The sequence below is a fragment of the Zootoca vivipara genome, chromosome 7, assembly GCF_965207765.1.
Source record: "Zootoca vivipara chromosome 7, rZooViv2.hap1.1, whole genome shotgun sequence".
Classification (NCBI taxonomy): domain Eukaryota; kingdom Metazoa; phylum Chordata; class Lepidosauria; order Squamata; family Lacertidae; genus Zootoca; species Zootoca vivipara.
Genome location: NC_142590.1, coordinates 2,842,256 through 2,853,334, shown reverse-complemented (window position 1 = coordinate 2,853,334; position 11,079 = coordinate 2,842,256). Strand labels below are relative to the sequence as shown.

The 11,079-nt window shown below is 44.3% G+C and overlaps 1 protein-coding gene across 1 annotated transcript in view; it reads right to left on the bottom strand.

Annotated features, from left to right (window-relative positions):
• Positions 1–1,383: 1,383 nt before the first annotated feature.
• Positions 1,384–11,079, bottom strand: part of RGS8 (regulator of G protein signaling 8) — a 34,934-nt gene continuing 25,238 nt past the window's right edge. Inside the window, exons 5-6 of the mRNA XM_088673574.1 lie at positions 5,570–5,736; positions 1,384–4,420 (exon numbers count right to left, since the gene is read on the bottom strand). Coding sequence (XP_088529700.1) covers positions 4,238–4,420; positions 5,570–5,736 — 350 coding nt within the window. The 3' untranslated portion in view covers positions 1,384–4,237. The remainder of the gene's footprint in view (positions 4,421–5,569; positions 5,737–11,079) is intronic.

Below are 11,079 nucleotides of genomic sequence, written 5' to 3'. Positions count from 1 at the left end.
TGCCATTTTCCCTCGACCTGCTAGTTGTCTGTGTGCTTTAGTTTTCGATTTCTCTGCGCACACCCTGCTCCTTCATTCTGATGTGGTAAAAGCCCAAGGAAAGCTGCACCATATAGATTGTAGCAGGGCTTTTTTCAGCTGGAACTCACCAGAACTCAGTTCTGGCACCTCAGGTGAGTGCCACTGCCATTATAAGAGAACAAGGGAGGTGTCCATGGTGAGTTCCGGCAGCTAAGGTAAAAGGTAAAGGACCCCTGGACGGTTAAGTCCAGTCAAAGGCAACTTTGGGGTTGCGGCACTCATCTCGCTTTCAGGCTGAGGGAGCCGGCATTTGTCCACAGACACCAAGGAGTGTGGTGGAGTCTCCTTCTTTGGAGGTCTTTAAGCAGAGGCTTGACAGCCATATGTCAAGAATGCTTTGATGGTGTTTCCTGCTTGGCAGGGGGTTGGACTGGATGGCCCTCGTGGTCTCTTCCAACTCTATGATTCTATGATTCTATGGTTCTATGTGGCCAGCAGGACTGAACCACTTCTGGTGCAAAGGGACACTGTGATGGAAGCCAAAGCGAATGGAAACGCCATTTACCTTCCCACCCCAGTGGTACCTATTTATCTACTTGCACTGGCATGCTTTCGAACTGCTACGTTGGCAGGAGCTGGGCCAGAGCAATGGGAGCTCACCCCGTCGCGGGGATTTGAACCGCCGACCTTCTGATCGGCAAGCCCAAGAGGCTCAGTGGTTTAGATCACAGCATTGAGGGAGCAGAAATGTAAAAATGAGGGAGAGTAGAATTATTATTTTATCAGTTTCAGTCTTTTATATTATTAAATATAGTTGTCCATTTCCCTTTGTAAACTGCTTTGTGGGTTGTTAAATAAATATTCTGCTGCATGTGTGGTTCAGCTTTGGAGTCTGAAGCTGCCTCTGCCATTAAATGAAATTGCTTAGGAGTTGGGAAATGGACTAAATCATGTTGGAGCACATCTGCACAGCAGTTTCTGAGGAGGGCAGGCAGGCACCCAGGGCCTTTCTGTTCCAGTCCCTTGAGTTCATATTTGCTTAGTGCTTCATCTTGATTGACTGCCTCCAGTTTTGCCTGCCATTCCACACACAGCCTGTTTACCATTAGTCATGGGAGTCAGGCAGCAGATTTTGGAGTACCATTAAAGGGCAGCAAATTGTCATATATTTAGTTTGGTGCTATGCTATGCCACCACATGGAATGCTGTTGGGGTTTTTATTTTTAAATTTTTGCCTCTGACTGGCCTCAAATGTCTTGTGCTATGAAACATCTGGTTTAATGTGCGCCTCTCCTGAAGTTAAAGCTCCAGGAACCAATATGTCACCAAGCTGGAAAAGCAAATCTGCTTTATGATTCAGTTGTTGTCATGGCCAATGCCATTTTAATGCAGTGTATGCTTTACAGAGACATTGCCAGGTGAGTCTGTGCAAACCTTGAAACGCAAGGAGAGTACAGATTTTTTAATCCGAAGCCACCCCCACCCCCGCTGCCACCACAGCCTCACATCAGAGCTTGTAATTGGCTGTGTATTGTGCCGTGTTTGAAGGACACAGCACCCCATGATACGGTACCACTGATTCAAATGCACTTTCAGCCTTGCTCCTTTTGATCAATGGAACCTTGTTTCCTCATTCTTCCTTACATGGCCACCCCCAGTACAAAGTTTGACCTGAAATATTTGCTCACTGCAGAGCCCAATATCATGAAACAGCAGGTGTCTACATACGAGTCTATTTTAACCTGTGTTTCTTCTTAGGTAATAGAATACAACATCTGCATATACACATAAAACTGAGCATGCTGCTGTATTGGAAGGAGAAAAATATATGCTGCATAATGCCTAATATCTATCTATCTACTCACACACATAAACAGCTCTCCAAGACTAGGATTTATACCTGGGATAGATTTTTTCCTCTAAACAGGTCCCCTTCAAATATGTCCTCTTATTGTTCACACAGCACCAACATCAATCAGTGAATAATAAATAACAGTCAGTAGTAAGGATGATAAATAGCATTATGGTGGAGTTCAGTGCCACTTGTATCCATTGGTGCATGAAAGCAGGAAAATGATCATTCTCATTCTTGTCTGGCATGCTTTGTACGGCTGCCACTTTGGAACTTGGATGTGCTTCCAGTTTCTTTAGGAGAAGCTTTGCAGCTTCAGTTTCTCGCACTCAGTCCTGCACCACTTTATTTACCCTCCTTCTCTTACCCACCGAGAGACGTCATATTGCATAGTGTGGTTGCTGGGGAGGAAGGGATTGTGAATGGGGTGAGGAGACGCACCAGGTCATCTGGACTCGTCTTGGTTCTGCTTAAATCTGGAGCTTTTCACAAAATAGAAATCCGTTCTGCATACTGAGATGGCAACCTTACTAAGAGATTGGCCATTCTTTTATTTCTTACTCTTACCACCAGTATCACAGGGGTATCCCTACAGCACAAACTGATAATTCTTTCTACAACACTTGAACCATTATGACTTTCCCAGAGGGAACCTAAGAACTAATAGGCGAGGGTGCCAAGAAGTTTTAGCATCCTAACAGATCTAGTTGTAGAGCTAGTTGTATTAAGGGCAGGAGGAGCCCAACCCATATATGCAGGAGGTTTCATGTTTTTGGTTTCTTGGTGAATGACCTTTGCCTCTTTATACTGGCAATATGACAAGTGTATTCACAGTTCTTTGAAAGGGCCATCCATGCAATAAAGAAGCAGGAAGTAGATTTCAGAAGGAGTACACTGCCCACCCCCTGCTTCTACTTCCCATCTCTGCATGCTGTTTTTTTATATATATAAAAAACCAAACCCACCCACTAGTCTTCAGAACAAAGTGGAAGCAGGAGCTTAAAATGCAAAATATCTGAGACTGACAGTATAATTTAGATGGCTGTATATAGAGGGGCAAGGGATAACCCTTAGGGGGAGAGACTGTTTCAAGATCACATCAATATAAATCCAAGTAAAATGGAGCTGTGTTGATCTCTTTTCACATAGGGGCTAGTCTGAGTCCTGTGCATTAATACCACAGCTTTAACTCTCTCGTATGCCCCAGCTCCAACAGCCCATCAGAGTGTTGTCAAAGAAGGTCTTTTCAGTGGTGGCTTCCCAGTCATAGAACTTGATTCCAAGTGAAAGCAGGCAAGCCCATCTCACCTTAACTTTAAACAAACCTTGGGTCACCTTTTTAATCATGGACATTGGAGGCTAATCTAGGATCTGGAAACTGGACACTGCTTTTTAGGGTTGAATTATTTTTCTTTTTTTTCTGTGGTAGGCTGGATATTATGTTTGAATGGGTTTTATTGTTGGATTTTTATTATGGCTATGTATCGCAAACCTCTTTGGGATACAGTTTTGCCTTAAAAGCAGTCTGAAAACCTATTGAATAAGGTAAGGAAAATAAATCAACTGCCTGAACATACAGGAGAAAAGAGATGTAGAACCTTCTTGTCAGGGTTTGAATTCAAAACTTTCTTATCAACAGGCTGGTTGCCTGTTGTGATAAACTATTCCGGGTGGTAAAGCGAAGGGGAAACTGGTTGTACCATCCACCTCAAGCCTCCACTTTGCCCCACCCTAAGACAGATTTGGTTTTATCTGGCCAGGCTGTAAATCACTCCAGGCCAAGTCTAGAGCCTTGTCTGTCTTGGCTCTCCATTTTTTAAACATCTGCTACCTGCTGATCTATGTCCTTCTGGCTGACGAGTTACTGCCATTTGACTGTCCTTTCTGCATGGCGCCTTGCACCTCTGGCCGCTTGCTCCTGGCGCTTCTCGACAATGCCAGCCTCTGACCCTGCAGGTGCTCCTTCTGGATCTGCTTTGTGGTCCAGCACAGGTGACTATTTACTGACAACCCTGGCTTCACAACCAGTGAATTCAGCATCAAATGTAGCTCAGATATTATGTTCCTGAAAACAGCACCACCTACAAAGTGTTTCAGTGTTGTGTGTGTGCATTTGCTAGAGTTAAAAATATAGGTGTCTGCTCACACACGCACACACACACACAAGGATCCAAAGAGAGCACTGGACTCATGCTGAGAAATGTTTTACACATACACATACAGCCCAACTCTTCATGCTTCTTCCGCTCCCCCTCTCATTCTACTGCTGTTGTAACACCAATGAACTTAATTTCACATACGGAAATGGATTTGGCTGGTGCAGGAAGCTCATGGTATCTAAGGAGGGGAGTCTCCATCTCTGCTCTAGCTGAGCCTCCTCTGGGTTTGAGAAAGCAGGTCTGTATACATTTTTGACCTTAGGAACCTAGGGTAAGAGTCTTTTTCCATAAGGCTGTGAATTTTGCCCTGGGCCTGGTCAAAGCAGGTTGGTGAGGGCTCCTGTATGTTCCGTCTTGTCACCTCGCGGGTCTGGAAGTCTATGTTTACCTGAGAAAGAAACACAAATGTAATTTGTGCGAGGCAGCAGGGGCAATTCTTATCTGCCCCCACCCTCCATCCACAATCAAATACAGCATTTTTGTCACGCTGTCAAACCTAATTCATCACTTTTGAGCTGAAAAGCAAACCTGGAGTACATTTGGCTCAATGACACATGTGCAGCCATGTAGAATTTCAGCTAGCATTGTCAATTTTTACTCTTAACCAAACTGGCCAAGGCGTGAGATAGATTTGGGGGCAAAATCAGGGTGGAACATATTGGGCCAAGTGCAATGATGGAACTTGCCAGGTGAAAGATGCAGCAAGCTGGTAGAGCAGGTAGGCAATGAAAGAACCCAGGCTGGACCACTCTATGATATGCACTGGCTTCTCATATTTTCATACTGATCACCTGACAAACAGGCAGTAGGATCATTACAATATTGGACATCTGGTAATCAAAGTTTTAGGATCCTTCTCTAGATCACCAAATTAATTTCTTAATCACCTTACCTTTATTGTAATGTCATGAAGCATATTTCTGTGGCTCTTTGAAATATGAAGCATATTTCTGTGCATGTCAGTCCATATTTACTGGTAAGCAAGTCCTGCTGTATCCATGTTATTCCATTCTATCCCTTACAAATACCCTTTGGTACTTGCCATCTATCAAGTTTTAGGTCTGAGTGCATATCTAAACCCAAGTCGCTGTAGCTCATGCCCAGAAGATGGGAAGTCAAATGGTCTTGCAAACTGTACAGTCAAGTGGAAAAGACTGTGGGTAGAGCCTTCTTCTCTGGGGGAGGGATCCCTGAATGGCTGTTAGCTTCTACATCCATCCAACCATGGCTTAGTGGTATGTGCAAACTAGGCCAGTGGTGAGCATACATTGCCTGATTCCCCCCCCTTCCCCTTCCCGGGTTATAAACTGTAGCACTATGTTATGTATTTTTATGTTTTTATTTTGAAACTGCCCTGTGATCCTCTGATGAAGGGTGGTATAGAAATAGATACAAACAAACAAACAAATAGACTGAGGTTCCAGAAGTGGCCCCCAATCCTAGGAAGAATGGTGAGTGGTGGGTTCTCTGCTGCTCTCCACCACCCTTGTTTCCAAGATTCATCCTGCCAGAATAACGGTTTCTTGTATCTACTAACCTCTCGTGGTGCTTGCACATCAATAAATTCTTCAAAAATCCTGTGTGCCTTGGAAGCCAGCTTGGCAGTGGAGCGTGTCTTTTTGAACTCCTCACAAGCCAGCCAGAATTCCAGGTTCTCTTCACTAAACTCAGTCTTTAGGAATGCACGAAACGCAGCCACTCCATCTGAAAAAAGGGGGAACTGTTTCAGGCTTGAATGTGTGAACCGTTTTCAGTTTTTAGGGGTTTGTTGCTGCTGTTCCATTCTAATGAAATGGAACCATGGGTTCCATCTAATGACCATAGGTAGGGACCTTAGAGATCCTTGTAACTGTGTGTATCTGAAGAAGTGTGCATGCAATGACAAACTTAGTTGGTCTCTAAGGTGCTGCTGGAAGGAAATTTTTAAATCTTGTTTTGACTACGCCAGACCAACACAGCTACCTACCTGTAACTACAACATTTTTGCAGTTCATCTACAAAATGATGTTTGGGCTTTTCCCCTCAATATTTCATTTTGTGCAGCATATTTTTAAGAAGATAAATGCATCATGTTGGTGTGTGAGCATTCTGGAGACACACACACTTAAATTTGGTGTGAGAGGGGGGAATTCTAGTGTCATTCAGCTCTTACAGCTAGCACCACACTTCAGGTCCAGATTTTTATGTACTGTTGTTCCTATGAAGCATCTTGAAGCAATTTCACAGTCCAGTGAAAACATATATAAAATAAATGCATATATAAAAAGAGTTCCAACAGTTGTGTATATATAAACAACAATTCAAATCCAATGCAAATACCAAATGCAATAAAGGCTGGGAGTGCAGTAATTCTAAAACTTTGTACCATCAGGGAACCCTTTATATTATTTACTCGTGTATTTAAAACATCTGTAATTCACCTTTCTTCAATTAACTCATCAAGGCAACTTGTCTGCTGAGGAATTCCCATATGTGTTGCAGAAGAGCTTGCAAAATATTTTATTGTGATTGCTAATCACACACTTGGGCCAAAGCAGACATGTTGAGCTGCCTTGAGTCCAGGTTGTTTCAGAACAAGGGTGGCTAACCCAATAGCTTCATTCATTCTTGGTCGAATCCCTGGATCCAGCAAGTGTTAGAATTTAATCAAGGCTTGGGGTGTTAAACTGGGTGCCAGACCCCTCTAATCCCTGCATCCTTCAAGTGTTAAAATCTAATCAAGTCAAGCTAGCCTCTTGGTAAGGTGTAAGGAGAACAAAGAAAAGGATTCCTTAAAAAGAAATGCTTCCTTGCATTAAAAACTCTCTGTCAATGGAAAACCAGCACACAGGCAAAGAGTTGGACTAGAACTTTTCATACAGGTGCATGTAAGGAGGGGTTTTGTGGGGTAGGGGGTGTTTAATAAGGGTGTGTTTACAAAAGGTATCTCCTCCTAAGTGCCATAGCATGGGTTGCCAGTGTCTGGGGCCGCACAGAGCGGGTGGGAAGGCGTAAAACGGATGGAGTATACAGTGGTACCTTGCAAGACAAATGCCTCGTGCAACGAAAAACTCGCTACACGAAAGCGTCTTGCGATGTTTTTGGTGACTCACAAGATGAAGTTTTCAATGGCCGTGCTTCGCAAGACGAAGTTTTTCAGTGGTTTTTTGTTTGGTTGGTTTTTTTGCCGTGGCAACCCGCGCTTCACAAGATGAAATTATCGCTAGACAAAGCGTCTTGCGGCACGAATTAATTTAGTCTTGCAAAGCACCACTGTATATACACATTCAACTGCCTAATGGTGTTCATATCACCCAGTAGATCTGCAGAGATAAGAAAAGAAGAGTTGTTCCATTGCCTGGAGAAGTCACTTCCTGATTTGCATGGAGAAGCCATTTTCAATGGACCCCAGCTTACAGAAGCACTCAGCTATGCTGAGGCAGCACTGGCTGCTCAAATTTTGCGCCCCCTAACAATTTTGTGCTCAGGGCAACCACCCCTGTGCCCCCCATGCTATGCCACTGCTTCTCCCCATCTGTATTCAGAAATGGTATACTGTAGTCCACTCAATCACCGCAGCATCGCATCACGTTGTGTGGCACGTGGAAGCCCAGGCAACCATGACTACCCCTCCAGGTTTGAATTGAAATGCAGCATAGGAGAGGACTGGGGAAACAGCTCTCTGTACTCCATAGGACTAAACTGTCCTGCTCATAAAAAGCTCATGACTGAGGACATATTTCTCATTGTATTTAAACAGCCACGTCTCCAAGGGCTCTGAATGAGCTTCTGCTTGAATAGGAGTTTATGCCCAGGTATAATTACCATTTGCAACTCATCAGCTATTTAGGACACATTTGTAATCTCTATTTATGCATGAGGATGATCATCCTCTTTCTAATCATTACCACTTTCATAAAGATTGGCACAATGGGAGAGCACAATGGGCTTGCTGCTGGCTTTAGGTAGATAGTGAAAGTGCCCTTATATCTTTGGTGCTTAGTAACTGTGCCAGGGTATCTTGGGTTATATGCTATAAATAGAGAAAAGGCCCGCTAAGACTATTGTTTGCTTTTGTTGCTCAGTAGGAGAGTACTTTGGAGGCAAGTCTTCTGTAAGAGAACAGTCCCCTGGAAGAATCCTCTTATCTGAAGAGCTGTCCGGTCCAAGGCTTATATTAAGTTAATGAAACCTAAGACGGAGAGTGTTGACGTTTCCTGTCAGTAGACAGGTATGCATGTCACCTGGTCATTCTTGCTCACTATGGGGAAATGTATTGTATTTCTATTTAAATTATAATAATTATGCCTGCATATGCATCTATGCATCAAATAAGCACATGCAAATTTTATGCAAATTGTCCTTTTTACAGCAGTCACTAAATATGACAGCCCTGATCCAATTAAAGTTAGCTTTTCCCCCCAGAGAGGTAATAAATCTGTGTCTGGCCAGTGCAACAATTAAGAGTATTGGAGGAAGGATTAAACCAGTTATCTTGACCCATTTCAAATCCAGCTTCTAGTCTGCTTTTGGCACTAGGATGGCTTTGGTTCCTCTTGTTGATTACTCGTATCAGGAGATGGTGTCCCTGTTGATTCTCCTTGATGTCTTGGTGGCTTTTGATACCATTAACCATGGTATCCTCCTGGCTCAGAAGATTGCGGGTTGGAGCCATGGTGATACAGTGGTTCTGCTCCTACCTACTGTAGAGAATAGCATTGGGTGACTAAGGGGCAGTACCATGGCAGCTGTACCGAGGGGCTGCAAATGTCCCATCTTGTCCCCAGTGCTTCTTAATGTAGGAATGTTTATATAATATAAACGATTCCTTGTTTTAGTTTACACAGCAGCAAGCGGATTGCTAACTCGTTTGAGTCCTTTTAATAATTATGCCTTCTACCTTCCTGCTTTCTTGCCTTCCTGGTTGATAATCCCTTTTGTCCCTCTTAAAGAAAAATACACATGAATCTGAATGATAATAACATAAACTACTTTACTGTCATATTCACTGAGTACATACTTAGGTTACATAACATATAAACTAGATACTAGATACCAGCTGGCCTGGCCACGTGTTGCTGTGGCTCATCTCTGTGATTCCCCCCACCCTGTCCCGATCCATGACATATCCCGCCCCCTCCTCCCCCCAACCCCCACCCAGGCAAGTCCCCATTTCCATTCGGCCTAGTCTGTAAAGGCGAGCCAAGGTGTTGTGGAGAGGGAAGGTTTTCTAGCTGCAGTACCAGTGTAGCCACCGATAGAGGGTGATGTTGTGTAACCTGGTTCCTTTCCCAGCATGCACAGCACAGCCTGCTGTGTGGGTTTTGAGCTTCAAAAAACGGGGCTTTACATGCCATAGGTGTGACATCTATCTACACAACCTGTATATGGTACTCACATATTCGCTTGGGTTGTTGTGTCCAAATTTGAACGTTCAAGTGGTTTCAGAGAAAAGTGGAGACTAACCCACACGCCCAGTTTACATTTATATATATATATATAGATTAGTGAGCCCAAAAAAGACTCCATCAGAGCATTTACTACTTAACACTCCTATCAGTAGCAGACCAAATGAGAAAACTGACTGTCACATAGATGCAGTCAGTCCTCTCTTAGAATGTATGATTTGACTGACATATCCCACACTTAACATCTATATGAAGCTGTTGAGTGTTGTCACCAATGGATTTGGGGTTTGGCATCATCATTATGTGGATGACACCAGGCTCACTCACTCTCTATACCAGACACCCCCAGACTACGGTCCGCGGGCCGGATATGGCCCGCAGGCCTCTTTTATCTTGCCCGCAATACCCCCCCCCCCCGCTGCCACCACCTGCTCTTACCGGTGCAGCTACCCACTTCCAGGTTGGAGGAGCGCCGGAAATAGCTTGCGCGCATGTGTAAGCATCATTTCCCGGCGCACTTCCAGGTTGGAGGAGGCCCGTGCGCATGTGCACAAGCTTTTTCCGGTGCTCCGACCCGGAAGTGCGCTGGAAATAGCGTGTGTGCACATGTATGGGCACGCGCTCCCCCGCCCTCCGGCCCGCCACACGATCGGCGCTGTGGGCACTGGCCCAAAGCCGGGTAAGTTTGGGGACCCCTGCTCTATACCATCTGGACCTAGTGAAGCTGTATTGGTGCTGTATTGGTGCCTTAAAGTGGCAACAGGCTGGATGAGAGCCAAAAAACTGAATCTGAAGATGTTGTAGGCACTGTCTTAGGTCAAGGAAGGTCTTGGTGGATATTTCGAAAGTGCCAAATACGTTCCTAAGCTGCTCCAGGCTGAATCATTTGCCAACACTTGCCTACTCCCTGACGTAGTGACCTTGAGCTCCATATACCCACATCTGTCTCACAATTCTCTTTCCCTTCATCTGTCTTACAATTCTCTTTCAACCTTTTGTGTTTTAGAATCGCTGGTTTGTTTTGAAATTCCGTGACTCCTTTATAAGATATTATAGGTATGGGTCGCTTTTAATCTTCTGAGACACTCTGGTTTAGAACCAGCATTAACTCCTGTGCTTTCTTCCTACATATGATCAAAGTTCTCAATTTTTTATCTCAAGGTCTAACCACTGCAAACAGCCCACACATATTTACAGAATATTTACAGAGGCAGCCAGGAAAGTAGCAAAAACCTCACTTCATTAGGGATCAGGAACATTGCAATTTATGACACTGCCCTATGAGCTATGCTATTCACTAGCCTTGGTTTTCCAATCCCATAGCTTTCTTAGCAGCTGCCTTCTGGGAATGAGCCCATCCCCCTTTAATAATAAATGTAAACAGCTTTTTATCATGTGTTCACATGTGTTCCCTTCCCTTCCCTTCCAATGTCTGCTCTCAGACATCCTCACTATTTACACTGACTTTTCCGGAAACAGGCGGCTTGCCAGAGGACGTGAGAAACTGAGCAGACATGGCAAGAAGCTCTTATGAAAGAAGAGGGTTTTCTCATGATGGATATGCTGAGAAAGACCTCTTTGCCCCAGAAAGCAACCTAGAGAGAGCTGGAGGTAAGAGATCCCACACAGACCTCTGACTAGCCTCCTGCTCTCAGTTAAC